This window comes from Dromaius novaehollandiae, chromosome 5, assembly GCF_036370855.1.
Source record: "Dromaius novaehollandiae isolate bDroNov1 chromosome 5, bDroNov1.hap1, whole genome shotgun sequence".
Lineage (NCBI taxonomy): Eukaryota > Metazoa > Chordata > Aves > Casuariiformes > Dromaiidae > Dromaius > Dromaius novaehollandiae.
This window is the reverse complement of record NC_088102.1, coordinates 37,591,879-37,606,069: the sequence shown is the minus strand read 5'-3', so window position 1 is coordinate 37,606,069 and position 14,191 is coordinate 37,591,879. Positions and strand designations below refer to the sequence as shown.

The 14,191-nt window shown below is 42.4% G+C and overlaps 1 protein-coding gene and 1 long non-coding RNA gene across 9 annotated transcripts in view; both read right to left on the bottom strand.

Moving 5' to 3' along the window:
• Positions 1-8,142, bottom strand: part of GPHN (gephyrin) — a 321,331-nt gene extending 313,189 nt beyond the window's left edge. For 6 of the 8 annotated variants that reach the window (XM_064512456.1, XM_064512463.1, XM_064512461.1 and 3 more), the window contains exon 1: positions 7,985-8,142. In XM_064512456.1, coding sequence (XP_064368526.1) covers positions 7,985-8,048 — 64 coding nt within the window. In that variant the 5' untranslated portion in view covers positions 8,049-8,142. The remainder of the gene's footprint in view (positions 1-7,984) is intronic. The other 2 variants (XM_064512466.1, XM_064512468.1) reach the window with 1 other exon arrangement.
• A 1,349-nt stretch (positions 8,143-9,491) lies between these two features.
• LOC112980611 (uncharacterized) overlaps positions 9,492-14,191 on the bottom strand; it is a 30,072-nt gene continuing 25,372 nt past the window's right edge. The window contains exon 2 of the long non-coding RNA XR_003258463.2: positions 9,492-9,706. This is a non-coding gene — a long non-coding RNA (uncharacterized LOC112980611). The remainder of the gene's footprint in view (positions 9,707-14,191) is intronic.

Genomic DNA, 14,191 nt, shown 5'->3' with positions numbered 1-14,191 from the left:
AACAAAAACTATGCTTGCTCATCTAAACAGTTGAAAACTTTCAAAAAACCTTTCAGCAAAACTGTTTCAATCATTTGAATAAGAAAAAGTATTTTTCTATATAGTCAAAAAAATTTTTTTCAGCTTGAATGACAGAAAAATAAAACAGAGAAAATCTTCACTTTCACATCACAAAAGCACTTCACAACAAACTTCTGTTTGTTAAACAAGCTTTTAAAGTATTTAAAGTATATGTGTGAATCAGCTGATCCAAATCATGTTGCATTAAGTAGGAATGACATAAAGATAAATGGAGAGAGGTAAGTGGGCAGCAGATGAGAGGTAAAAGGGAAAATAACCCTTGAAAAATACAGAGGAGAAGGGGACAAATAAACATTGATAGTTCCTTTTGCAAACAGGACTATTCATTATTTCATATGGAAGAAATCTACATACGTACAACTCTTTTCTCAAAAGAGGTATTTTCATTTGAGAAGTCATTCATGAAAAATATAAAATATCAGTAAATGCTGCTCTCAAATGCTAGTGAAGTCACAGAACTTTATTAAAACTTACATTAAAACCGCATATTCTCACTTGTCTGCTCACTAGCACTCTCTAACCTATTTGGCTCCTTTTCTTCTCCCCTTCTGCGAGGATGGTTTGGTGGAACAGGAAGAATCATTATTTACACAGGTTGAAAGAGAAGTTGGCTTGCATGTTTTCCTCTCTGCAGTAACACCAGTAGTTTCCAGACAGAAGTAAAAGTACGGATGGTAGCCAGCTTACCCACATCCCACACAGGATATGTTCTGCTGACTCTGAACTCCCAGGAGTGCACCTCTGGCACATCAGGTGGCTGCCACCAGCCAGATTACCAGGACTGAGAGGTAATGGCCACATTTTCAGGAAGTGGCCACATTCAGATGCCTCCTTGTGTGCACACAAATGTGCTTCCAGCTCACAGTACTCTCCTAACACAGGGCCACTTCTAAGGCAAGTTTAAGTCTACAGTAAGGAAGAGCATAACCCTTTAAGATGGATTGGCAATGCCTAATTAGGTACAGCTAAGTAAGATGTTTGTGAAGAAAAACACTCCTTACTGAACACCTAAATACAGAAGCAAAGGACTTTTTCACCATTTCATAAATTTCAAGATAGATATTCTCAGATTTAATTTTTTTTTTTAATTTATTTCTAAGGTCATTTGAAACAATGTTAGAAAAGTTATGGGTGAAATGCTAATATTATACAAAAACACCTCTCAACGAAAGATGCAATACTCTCTTATCTGAAAGGACAAAAAAAGGCTAAATCAACATTAAGGCTGAGACACTCTGTACCTGTCCGTCAGGCTTTTGTATGCCAGACACTCCAAAGTACGGACTGATGATCACATATTCTGCTGTCACCCAGTTAGAGAGACCAACATACCAATTCAAAGTTGTCCCAGAACTAAGTTAGTTCTCAAAGTCCACACTTGAAAAACAGCACCAATTTTTAAGGTGAGTACACACAGAAACTAAGTTTTTTTTTGCTTTACTGAAAAGGAAACAAATATAAACCCAGGAAAGTAAAGGAAAGAATAATATTTTGGACAAGTGCTGCACTGTCAAATACGAACTACAGATATGTTTGGGGGAAGATGGGAGTCTTTCAGCTATGTATTTGGGTAAGTGAAATTCAAATCAAGAAACACTGACTAGACATGACTTCTCACCCCTACTCTGGAGGGATAAATAAACCTTTAAACTAATGGACTTGCCTATAAAAGTATTCATTAAAAAAAAAAAATCTGTGTATAATAGGGAAATAACTTTAGTGACTCCGCTTCTTCCAATTCAAAAAAATAGCATCATAGCAAGCAAAATAAACCGTAAATAAAAGAGTCTGCTTTACCCATGAGATTCCAATCACCCATTTTTTCCACGCTGCATTTTAAAAAACAAAGCAAAACAGAAAAATATATCCAGGACTTTCTTCCTGTTTAACTACATAAAAGGTAAAGGTCCTATTTAGCCATATCAATTTATAAAAAGGAAAATGGACAATGGTATGGATCACAATGAATAAAGATAAATGCTTATCATCATAACCATATCAAAAATCAGAAAGAAATGTTTTTGTGAAGACTTAGTGCTATAAATGGCAGAGAGGGAGATCTCTCAGTTACTACGGATAAACAACATTATGACAGCTTTACACTTAGGAAAGATGAAAATGAATGTTGCTCACACTCTAGAACATTCTACTCTTAATTGAAGTATGGTATTTCTGTATGTCTACAATTGACTTGCCTAACTAAGCTTCTGGAAGAAAACTGAGGCTCCTAAGAACAGCTGATGACTTGAATCCATGTTTCAAAGATGCCCCCCAAGACGTAGTTTTTGAGACGAATTTAGACAAGCAAAGTAATTTGACAATAAGTCCTCGCAAACTTAAGGCCAGTCCTTACTCTCCCACCTACACCTCTGTGAGAAAGTTTACCATAATTTCTAATGCATTTCTGAACTGTGCATAACATCATCACTGAGAAGGTATCTTGCAAATGGCACACTAAGTGAAGAGTCTTAGAGGAAAGTTGTGAGAAGCTACCCATATAGCAAAAGAGGGGCAAATGAATTTTTGGTCTGAGAACCAACAGCATACTTGTTTCTAAATAGACTGACCAACCAATAATGACATCCTAAATATTTCGTTACCCATGTTTTTTTAAAGACAATTTTTACAAAACATTTACATCAGTGAACTTCAGACCTGTTCAGATAATCTTCTTGTTTGAAAGGAGTTCTCAAGTAGACAGCACTCTGACTATCTGAGAAGAATGATTGCTTCAAAGTAATAAATTCAGATATAATATATATGTGTTGTGCTATCTTGATGGACTAAATGGGCTAGCACACCTGAAGATGTTGATGTAATCTTTGACATTACAATATTAAGAGATCTGAAGTCAAACAAGGTCTGAGCTTTGGCATTTACAAATCTTTGTCTGCTTTGTTGCATAGTCCCATAGCAGTAACTGTCATTCGAAAGGTTTCAATCTTTACTTAAAGGCAGGGGGGAAAAAAGGAAGAATAAGGTACCTGAAAAATAAATCATTAGTGAAGGGCTGCATTTTGCCAAAACCTTTTACTCCCTTACACTGTAAAAAAGTTTCATGAGGGAAAAGCTGTTTCACCAACTTTAAAACAATACTAAAGATGGCAAAACTTCGCTTAAAAAGAAAATGAGTCTGAGATTGTTTTTTGTAAAACAAATAAAAACAATACAAAAAGAGGAGCAAAGACAGAAAATGCTGTTTGTCTGGTGATGATTCTTGCAGACCTACTTCAAGAGAAGACAAACAGAGAATAACATTTTATTAGCCAGCCCAAGTTTGACAAATTTCTATCAATCAGGAATATGCTGAAAAAAACCTTGATTCTAACCATCCTCTGGTCACTGATACTTCAGTGTAACAAAACATCAAGTTTTAACCAGGTATATTAGATTTTTACTGAAAAAAAAACAAGAGAGGTTAAAAAAAAAGAAAATGAGGCTAGAGAAGAAAAGGCACAAAACAGAAGAGCCAGAACCAGTCTCTTTCCATCAGGCCAGTTGAGATGGCAATACCATTTAGGTCTCTCTGGATGGTTCTAGACAAGATTTTTCTCAAAATGAAACGGTCTAAGGATCGTAGCAAATGGTAACAGTGGCAAGATTGGTGGTAAAGTTTGCTTCTTTAACTACTGCTGTCCTCAAAACTGATCTCAAAAGCTCAAATGCTATTTGAAAAAAAGTCTCTAGACCCACTTAGTCCCTCACCTAAAAAGAAAGGTCACAGATTATGACTTCTACCAATGTCAACATCAGTGAAGGATGGCCTAATATTGATCCATCTCTGGGCACCGCACACATTATTTTCTTTCCTTTTCTAGCCAATTGCAGTATTACGAAACTTTGTACTTACTCATCCAGGTTCAATATCCTGACACCAACAGTAACTAATTAACAAGCATCCTGTGAGAGACTTCCCAAACATGAAAGGCTTGGGTGGGAAGGGAGAGAAGAAGAGGGAAAGGAGAATAGTTCCATATGAACATCCATATTTTGCTAAGAATGCACTGGTGCACAACACTGCAGAGAGAAAGCATGCACACAATGCAAACTTTAGCAGAAAATCAGATGTTTTTCTTCATTTTTCCCCTTTTATCTTCTCCGTAATTGTGTTTTTGTTTTTTATAAGGAAGATACCTGGAATACTAAATAACAAAGCTTAAGCCATTGTCAGTCTAACTATGCTAGCTCATTCCCCAATCAAAAAAATCTCCCAATCAGACAGTTAGTATAAGGGTCCTTTTAAAGTGTATTTTAGCATGGAGGTAACCTCATGACAGCATAACAGTAAAGATTTATTATTAGTTCATGTGTCTGCACTAGATGTCAATGGTAGAAGGAAGAAAACTGAATTTTGGAACTTAAGTCAACAGTATCTTTAAACTGAACCCTCCACTAAACACTGGGACTAAATACAGTATTTTCATGGTCTCATTCTTTTCACATGTTGCAGAATGTCTTAAAATGATTATGCACAAAGACTCAATTTTCTACCCATGAACTAGTGAGATTTTCTATTCGCATAAGACAATGCTCTAGTTTACAACAAGTTTCACTGTTTATTAATCTTATTGTTTATATTTCTTCATATTTCAGTAAGTAAGTTTAACGCTACAATTTTCTGTATAGAGACTCAGAAATAAACATGAATGACATCTGCAAGTCAGCAGATGCTGTATATTATAATGTACTTTCCAGATTTGAGGAAAACTGTTATTTCACTGTGAGACAACATCTAACTATGGACCTCATTTTTCTCATTAATTCAAAAACTAAAAGACTTTTACAGGTTGGATATAAGAGATAACAACAAGTATCTTTAAAAAAGAAAAAAAGTGCTGCATTTTGCATAATTTTGTGTTTAAACACAAAACGTGAGTTTGGTAAAACAGTAAACAAACTTTTTATTTTTTCTGTTTTTCTAATCTGTTATGTCTGTCTTAATTTGCCACAACTGAAGAAATAATCATTCATTTATAAACAGGAAACTCTAGCAGTATAAACACAAATGCAAAGGTCTACTATAAGCAAAACCAATTGCAGTAAGTTATTCAAAAAAAGTACCAGAATGCACTGAAATCTAAGCTACATAACAAATACTATTCACTTCATATTACCAATATACTCTAGAGCCATCCTCAGTCTTGACAGCAGGCAAAGCTAACGACCCCCCATATAATTCATTAATATCCTCATTAAAAAAAAGAACACACAACTTACTTTAATTCCAAATTAAGTAAAAGGAGTTAAATCTACAGTAAATTTAAATTCCATCTGAATACTACCATAAACTGCAATAATGATATTTTGTAAACTGAGTACATTGAGACTGATAAGAATATAAATGTGTATGCCTATGCTGACAAGCCCACATGAATAAATTGATAGCAAAACAAATATATGGCTATGATCTTTCTTAATTACAAAAGATAAAGGAAAAAATGTTATATTAGTTATCTAATTTCTGATCACTGAACTAGTCTAAATGATTAAACCAAAAAAATAGTGCTTATACCAAACTTTCCCCTTTCTACACCTATTCTTTCATAAATTAGCCAAGAAGCAATTATTAATTCATTTTTATGAGAAAAATTCAGAAGACTGAACTCTGTTTACTATCTTTCCACAGCTGGAAACACTAGAGAAACAACTAGGGAGTCAAAACCCTCAAAGTGCAAATATTCTCTTTCAGGGGCTAAGGGAAGAGCCAGACAGAAAACAATGACGTTTGGCCAAGGATATTATTTTTAAGTAACACATTTATATAAAACTGATTCCATGCCTATGAACATACGCTGGCTAGACAAAAAGGGGCTACTGAAACTGTTAGAAACCTAAGTGTCCCCTATCATAACGGGGGGGGCATTCTTCGCATAATTTTTCATCTTGTAAATCAAAAAAATGGCATTAAGGGGGGGAAAAGGGCTAACACTGTTCCATTGGTTCAAGTCTTCTGTTTTTCCTTTAAAAAAAAAAACAAACAAACAAAGTAGGCCACACACTCTTCTTGATGGAGTTACAATTTTTGATATAAAGGTATAAGTGTTTAACAGTGTTCAAACAATTTATAGTACAAAATATAAACCTACATATTCTGAATGATTATCTGAATCCACTGTGGAACTCAGGCTTTGCTAAAATGATTGTAATACCACATATATCTGGTGCTGCATTCTGGGAACATGTACAAGTAAAAATTGTTACAACTTGCTGATCAACAGAGAATAATAACCCAAGACAGACAACCAAGACAGTTGTAAAAAATATGCAAAGAGTCTTCTGTTAGCAGACACCTCCTCATCACTTTAACTTTTACAATATGCAATTGCATGCATGTCCTAGCTTTCAGGAACAAAAGGTACAAACTCTTCCAATTTAACTTTCACACCTTTTCAAACCTGCTCTGTCTTTATTAAGAATATGACTGCCTGACATTTGAAGGCAATGCCACGGATTTACATTTCTGTTACACCGTTGTTTTCTAGAGGTTTATCGCGACGGTAATCTCGCAGGGAACCGCTCTGCAGAAAAGGCTAAGCTCCCGTCCCAGCTGTAGCCGCCTCCCGCTCCCGGCGGCGGCCGCGCCGCAGGTTCAGCACCAGGCAGCGGAACAGCGCACGCCGCGCCCGGGGGCTTCCCGCGCCGCCGCGCGCTCGCGCCCCTCCCCCGCGGCGCGGCCGGGCCCAACGGCCGGTCACGAGCCGCCGCGGCGGGAGCGCAGGGAAACGCGACCCGCTCCCAAAGGGACGGGGGCGAGCCGGCCGGCCTTCACGGCGTTTAACAGATAACTTCCTGATTGACTCCATGCTCCCTCCCCAGCGAACGTATCCCCCTTTCACCCCCAGCACCTTCTGACTCCTAAATGTGCTCACAACACTGCTCTCCGTTAAAAGCAGCGTGTTCCCAGGCTCCTGATACAAGCTGCCGAGCTTGACGTGCAAAGATTTCACTGGAATCTCTCACCCTTCACCATAATCCCTATTTACGCCTCTTAAGCGCTCGGATCCCTCGAGGCTTCATTTCTGGGCGTACCTCGCTTACGCTGGAGTGCCAATCTCCACGACACATCGGAATAACCCCACAGCCTCCCAAAAGGCGAAGAAACCCCGACGCCTGCAACGCACATACCGACTACGGCTCTGGGAACTATTCTTTGCAACAATCGCATGTCATGTGTCATGGGTTTATTAAAGGATCATCCATGCGCTATGAGCAGCAGCAGCATATATGCCCTCCTCCCCCCCCCCCCCAACAAAATCCACACACACGCATAAATCCCCTCCCGAAAGCAGAGGACAAGAAGGGGAGGGGAAGGAGTCATCCCAAAGGTGTCTCCGGCGCGGAGCGTGCCGCGCTCAAAGACATCCCCCGGGGCAGGGAGCCTCAGGCGGCCTCCCGCCGCCGCCGGGGACAGCAGGCCCGGCTCCCGCCGGCCCGCAAACCGCGCCGGCCGCGGGCTCTCTTCCCAAGCACCTTCGCACTCGCACCTCCGCCACGTTTGGCGGAAGCGCGGCCGCCCCTCCGTGCCCCGTCTCCCCCCACCGCCCCCCTTCCCCTCCCAGCGGCTCCTTGCCGGGCCAGTCCCCCGGGCTGCAGCGCCGAGCAGCCCGCTCGCCCGCCCGCGGCGGCGGCGCCCAAAGCCGCCCGGCCTCGCGCACACGCTCCCCGCCGCGCCGCCGGCGGCCGGAGCGCCGCCCCCACGTCCCCAGCCCCGGCCCCGGCCGAGGCCTCGGCTCCGCGCGCGCGGCCGAGCTGCTGCTTCCTGCGCAGCGGCGGCGGCGGCGCCACGGGAGACGGCCGCCGAGGCACGGCGCGGGGCGGCCTGACGGCGCGCACCGACCGCGGCCGCCTCCCGCCTCCCGCCTCGCCCCACCTCCCCCAGCCCGGCTCTCGCCGCCGCCGTTACCTGTGAGGACCCCGACGCGGATTTGGTGGTCGTGGTTCGTTAAAATCATCCCCTCCGACGCCATGTTTCCCAGCGCAGCACCGCACTGACAGGGAGCCGAGCGGGGGGAGGGGGGCAGGAGCGCGAGCGCGGCGCGAGCGCAGAGGGGGGGGAGGGGGAGGGGGAGGGGCCGGGAGGGGCGGGGCCTGCCCGCGGAGGGGAGAGGCGAGCGCGCGCGCCTGGGCCGGCGGTTATAACGGCGCGGAGGGGAAGCGGGCGCGGCGCCGCGCGGCGGGCGAGCGAGCGAGCAAGCCAGTGAGCGCGAGACGAGCGTGCTGCGCGCGGCCCAGGCAGCACCAATCTAGTGCCGAGAGCGCCGGGCCTGCCGTCTATCGGCGGGCGCGCGTGACGCCTGGAGCGTGCCCCGAGGGGCGGGGGCGCCGCCTCGCAGCACCGGGGGCCGGGCCGGGCCAGGCCGGGGCGCAGCGCTGTCCCGGGGCTTGGCCTGCCCCGCTGGCCGCCGGGCCGGGGGTGAAACAGCCCGTTTGTGCGGCCCGGCCCGGGAGCTGCCGCGCTCGTACAGCGCCGACATCCCCGAGGGCCGGCGGGCCACCGCAGAGCCGTCCCCTGTCAGCGAGCTGCGGGCTCGGTTTGGCACTTAGTCATGGGCCCTATTTCCCAAAAGCGCAGCAGCACCGTCTCTCCCGTGAGTTTATGTTCCTGACTGCCCTGGAAAGTTCAAAATGCTCGGTCTGCCCCTCCGTCACTCATAAGGTGGGCTTGAAAAGCCTGAGCTTTCCTTACGAACTCCTGGCAGGAAGATGCGCTTCCGCAGCGTAAGGGTTTCAGCTCAAAAGCTGCACACTGAAAACACGCGGCTTGCATGCGAAAGTGGTTCTCCCCATCAGCTGTTGAAAAAGGGCCGCTTCACCTGGCCCACAGCAGTGCCAGCGCTGTTCATTCCCCATCACCGCCTGTGCGGTTGCCTGGCCAACAGTCGGGCAGGCCTCCTGTCACCCCTGGTCCCCGCGAGGCTCCTGGCTGCGCGCGGAGGCTTCTGCGTTTGGTTGTGAAACCCATGCGCTTTAGCTGCCATTTGGCACCCTGCAGCACTCTCTCTTCAGGATGCAATTTCATGTTACACCTCAACAGGGGTACCTCTGGGCTGCTGGCAAGGAGCTGGCTCTGGTCCTTCCTGCCTCCGGTCCTGTGACTCACAACACTTTGTTAGGAGTGAGGCAGCCACAGGAGGAGTCAGCTGGGTTCTCTGATCCAACAAAAAATTAATCCACCAAAAACCCCAGCTCTTTTATCTGATCGACAAGCTCATCAGATTCACCTTGTGAATCCCAGTCTCTCCAAATCTATTTTCATCATCAGTTTAATATGACTTAATATGCCACTGAAGACAAATACTTTTTTTTTACATAGTGATATTTTTTATCTGGAGCAGCTCCTTCATCCAGATGACTGCATTGCCATGCAAGCACTGGTGCCAGCACTAGGGAACAGGTAGCAAAATATATTAAGAGACAAAAAGATGTCGGGATTTCCCTTTTCAGCAAAAGTGCAGATATAGTTTGGCATAACCATTCATGAAACTATTGATCAATCACTCTTTCTAGATACATTCAGTCTTTTCACGTCATTTGACCTCATAGCGAAGTTGCTTTTTGTCTCCAGAATCCAAAGAAGTTTTAGTCTTCTGATTACACTGGGTTAACAGTTCAGTTCTTCAGCTCTCTAATAATGGAAGAAGATAGATAGCAAGGATTTTAACAAAGGATGGAACAAAATACAGAGGGATCCAAAAATCCTCAGTTTTCTAACAATTCCAAAATCCCTATGGCTCAGCGAGGTGTTTTTGCAATCCTTCATGGCCTCTTCCCATCCTGTCCCATCCCATAAAGTTTCCTTTGATCTGAGTTGGTCCTACAGTGTTGAGATTATTTTAACCTTTGCAGAAATATTAATAGACAAAATATAAACCAGAAGAGTTTGCTCAGCCTAAACAAACTGAATGTAAGTATGTTGACATAGAGCTATTACCCTACTATTACCCTACTATCCAAAAGGGCTGTACTAAAAAACAGAGACGTGATATTTCTGTTAGGTTAGAACATTAAGATTGCTTGATGGAACTGTTTAGGTTGGTAATGAAATGCAGGTTATATTATGATATTAATGGTGTAATAATTTATATTAATGGTATAACTGCAGTAATAATACTTACATACTGACTCATTAAGATGAGATTTACATTTAACCAGTAAGAAGTAGACAACCTGCTGAATTAATAAATATGATTTAGAAATATTCAGCAAAGGTATATATATGTTAGATAAATCAAGGCATAACACATATGATTAAAGAGACCATTCTTTGAAGCTTTCCCTATCATGATGTTTTCATCATTCTGTTTGACCAGGCTATATTCAGGGGATACACAAGAACAGATTGATGCCATGAAAGAAGTCATCCTCCATCCCCTTGACTCTAGCATTTCAGAGATTTAAAACTTTTGTTACACAGCCTTTAAGATAAAGCAATGCTGTATCTTTAGCATACTTTGTTGTGCTTTCCAGTATATGGTCTGGGAAACTGGAAACAAATAATCATTTTCCACAAATACACAGGCAGAGAGGTGTCTTCCACATTTAAGAGTAACATGATCAACTGCAAATGATAACCCATGGTAAAAGTTCAAGCCCTCTGACTCTAGCTTATTTTTATATTTTCAGATATTCATAGTGCGATTTCAATACTGCCTTGGAAATAGCAGATAGCAGACAGTGGATTATTCCCCTTTTGACTGTGTACTAACAAGCAATTATTGAAAGCATTTGTAATTTGCATAGACATTAATGAATCATACCAGGAGTTTCCTCTTTTGCATATAACTTTCTTAGCTGGATTACTAGTGCAAAAACAAAGGCCTGAAGAAATATCATATGTAATGGGGAAAGTCACACTAGTAGCACTTTGGTGGGATGGTGCATCAGCATATGATACCAGTATTTTTATATTGGCAGAGCAATTGTGTGTGCAGCCATAGCGACTGAGAAATCAGGCTCCAGAGATCACTGGTTATGCAATGGTATAATACAACATATGTGGGTGGGTGTAAGCCTGAACCCAAAACAGCATGGTTACTGAAGATATACTGCATCACTGGTGCTCATGCTGCTGTTCCCTCATGGGTTCAGTCGCTGCGTGTTGAATATTCTGCTGTAGACAAAGCAAAAAGATTTTTTCTTTAACATATCTGAAATTATCTGAAATACAGGCAAGTAACTTGACATTTTGTAGCTTCCTGCAGAGGATTCTCACACCCTACATTAAAAACAGTATTGTTTATTCAGACCATCTCACAACGTCCTGTGTAGCTTGTTGATTTGTTGCTCTTGTGGATGGTAAGGAGGAGGGGCAAAATTAAAATTTCACTGGCAACATTAGTTTTAGTATTTCCTGACTTGTAAATGCCCAGTAGTGGGATTTGTTTGGGTTTTCTTGTACAGAATGTACTAAAGGATTGTATGAATGTAATGAAATAATATAAGTTTACAAATATTTTAAAAGATTGAGTCAAGGAGAAGCTCAGTTCTATATGATGGGTTTTTTGCTTTGGTATAAAAGTCCTTGTAAACTAGATTGTTACTATAATGGCAGTCCATAATAGCTCAAGAGAAGGTTGTAAACAGCATGACTTTCTGCAGTCAGGTTTTCATCAGAATAAGCAAACAGAGAGAAGAGTGTATGGTGTGTCAACAAACCTATTACTACAAAGAGCCATTCTAGAAAATATGGTCCCAGTCTATATCGGAGTTCATGTTGACTGTCCAGAGAATAACAGATTTTCCTCATCAAAGTCAATGTACAACCGCTAGTCACGTTTTGTTCTGGTCATGTCAGTTCTAAATTATAACTCAGCTTAATAACCTCTCATGAAATGGCCAGTACATTTTTACATTACCTTGCGTGCCAGTTGGTACTGTGCCAGAAAGTACTGCTTTCTTATTAAGCTGTCTCTTCCAGCCATTTTATTCCATGAAGTCTACAGGCTGACATAGTAGACTTTCTCCTTTTATCCTGAATGTTGTAGAGTGGCGTATTTTAGTGACTCATTTAGGTGAAATAGTTTGAGTGTACAGGAAGAAATGTTTAGTTACCTACAGAAATCTTGATGAAGAAAACAGGAGAGAGTTTAATGAGACTAAGGGAAGATACCATTTTGTTCAACTGATTACAGTGTGGGCAAGGATGATTTACAAACTTATTGAAAGTTATCAGGGCAACATACTTAAAAATATTTTGAAAAGGTGTCCAGTTTCGTTGGACAATAGGTGTCCAAATCATTGCTGTAATTTTGTTATCAGATAGGTCTGAATTTTTGGGGATAAATTTAATTTCTTAACTCTATTATATTTATGTTGAATAGGTTGGCTAGCTGGATCCGCAGTGGGACACAGTTATTCAACTGTATGCCATTGGTACAGATCCAGCTGAAGTCATGAAGTAGCTGGCTTAATGAATCATTAATGAAATTCAGAACATTTTTTCTCGATGCCACTGGTGCAAATCCAAGTAAGGTCAAGAGACTAGCTGGCTTAGTGGTTCAGTAAGAGGAAAAAGACTTATACCTCCAGCTTACTGATGCCAATCTACGAAAGGTCAGGAAATTGTAAGTTTTGAGACATTAGAAAACAAAGCTTTTCAGTGTGATCATTGGCTTAAAATCAGCCTATTATACATGATCACTTTCTGATATGCTTTAATAATCTATATTGAGCTATATATACATCTAGAAAAGGATAATATAAACCAGCCACTGATAGAGCCGCTGATACATCACAATATTCGTCACTCTAAATGAGGAAGATACAAGAGGTGGTTTCTCTAAACAATCCCTTCCCTTAGGTAAGCATCTGGAGGAAAAGACAGAAAATGCATCACATCTTAGCTATGTTAGGCAAGCAAACTATCTGGCTGTCCTAGTGGCCTATACTGTAGTCCATTCTTGCCACACCATCCTTGCCAGAGGCCTCCTGGGAAATGTTTCTCAGTTTACAACTCCAGTCTAGAGCAGTAACCCAGCTTCAGTGATAGCCTTAACCATTAATGGGAGGGAAAACATGTTTTGCCTAGGGTATATATACTGTATAACAGTGGGCAGCCTTTGGTAGAAAAGGGACAGATGGTGCATGAAAAGGGAGAAGAACTTCTAGAACTGCATTACCCTTTCACTGCACCCACATTTGCATGGTCAGAGCTGGCTGTTCAAGCAAGAGGCTCCCCGTGTCAGTACAATTATAAAATGAGAGAAGCTGTTAAGTCTTCCTTTTGGCAACAAACTAGATCACAACTTGGCTCATTGATGCCTAATTGCGGTATGTACATTTTGCAGCAATGACAGGTGGGTGGACAACTCCTAAGGAAATGTGGTCCTGACAGACATCCACATATACAGCCTCTCCCCCACTGCCTCCTCCTACTCAGCTAGGTGTTGTGTTGTAACTTTCAAAATGGCACCCTATGCACAAGGATATGACCTCTTGTATATTCTCAGGAACATCATCAGACGAGTGAAGTTTAGGGAGCTTGTACGGCATGGCTTTGGTGGCTCTGTGACAGTGACAAACATGATTCCTTCCCTCCTCTCCAATCTAGTTCCCTTGCAGTCCTTTTTCTTCTCTCATATTTTGCTCAAACTGTAAAAGCAAAAGTTCTTCCTTTCCCATCATCCTGCCCAGGAAAAGGGTGTAGTAAAATGATATCTTCTAACTATTTAAGGCAAAAAGTAGATCTATCCAGTCTGTCTCTTCTATGTCTGGGATTACAGGATGTTTTGCAGCTCAGCTGGAGAAATGGTTCCAAGCCTTTGGAAATGAACATTCTGTAGGTTCCTGTCTAGGGCCTGGGGGATCAGTGTGTTCATGCTCCATTGTACAGAAATACGTATTTCTGTCCAGAGTTTCCCAGAAGGAATTCAAGAAGTGCCAGGCAGGGAAGTTGCAACATGAAATATACCCTCAGCTTGGTACCAGTGTTTTGATTCTGTCACTTAAGAGCAGTGGAGGTCTTGAAGATCCTGTGCGAAGGATTATCTTTTGATTTTGTCCATCATCCATTGAGCTGGTCTTCTTCAGCTATTTCTGCACCTACTCCAAGTCTTACTTCTCTGTATCACCCCGAAGAATATACACATGATACTTTGCTGTTGTTCTGCTC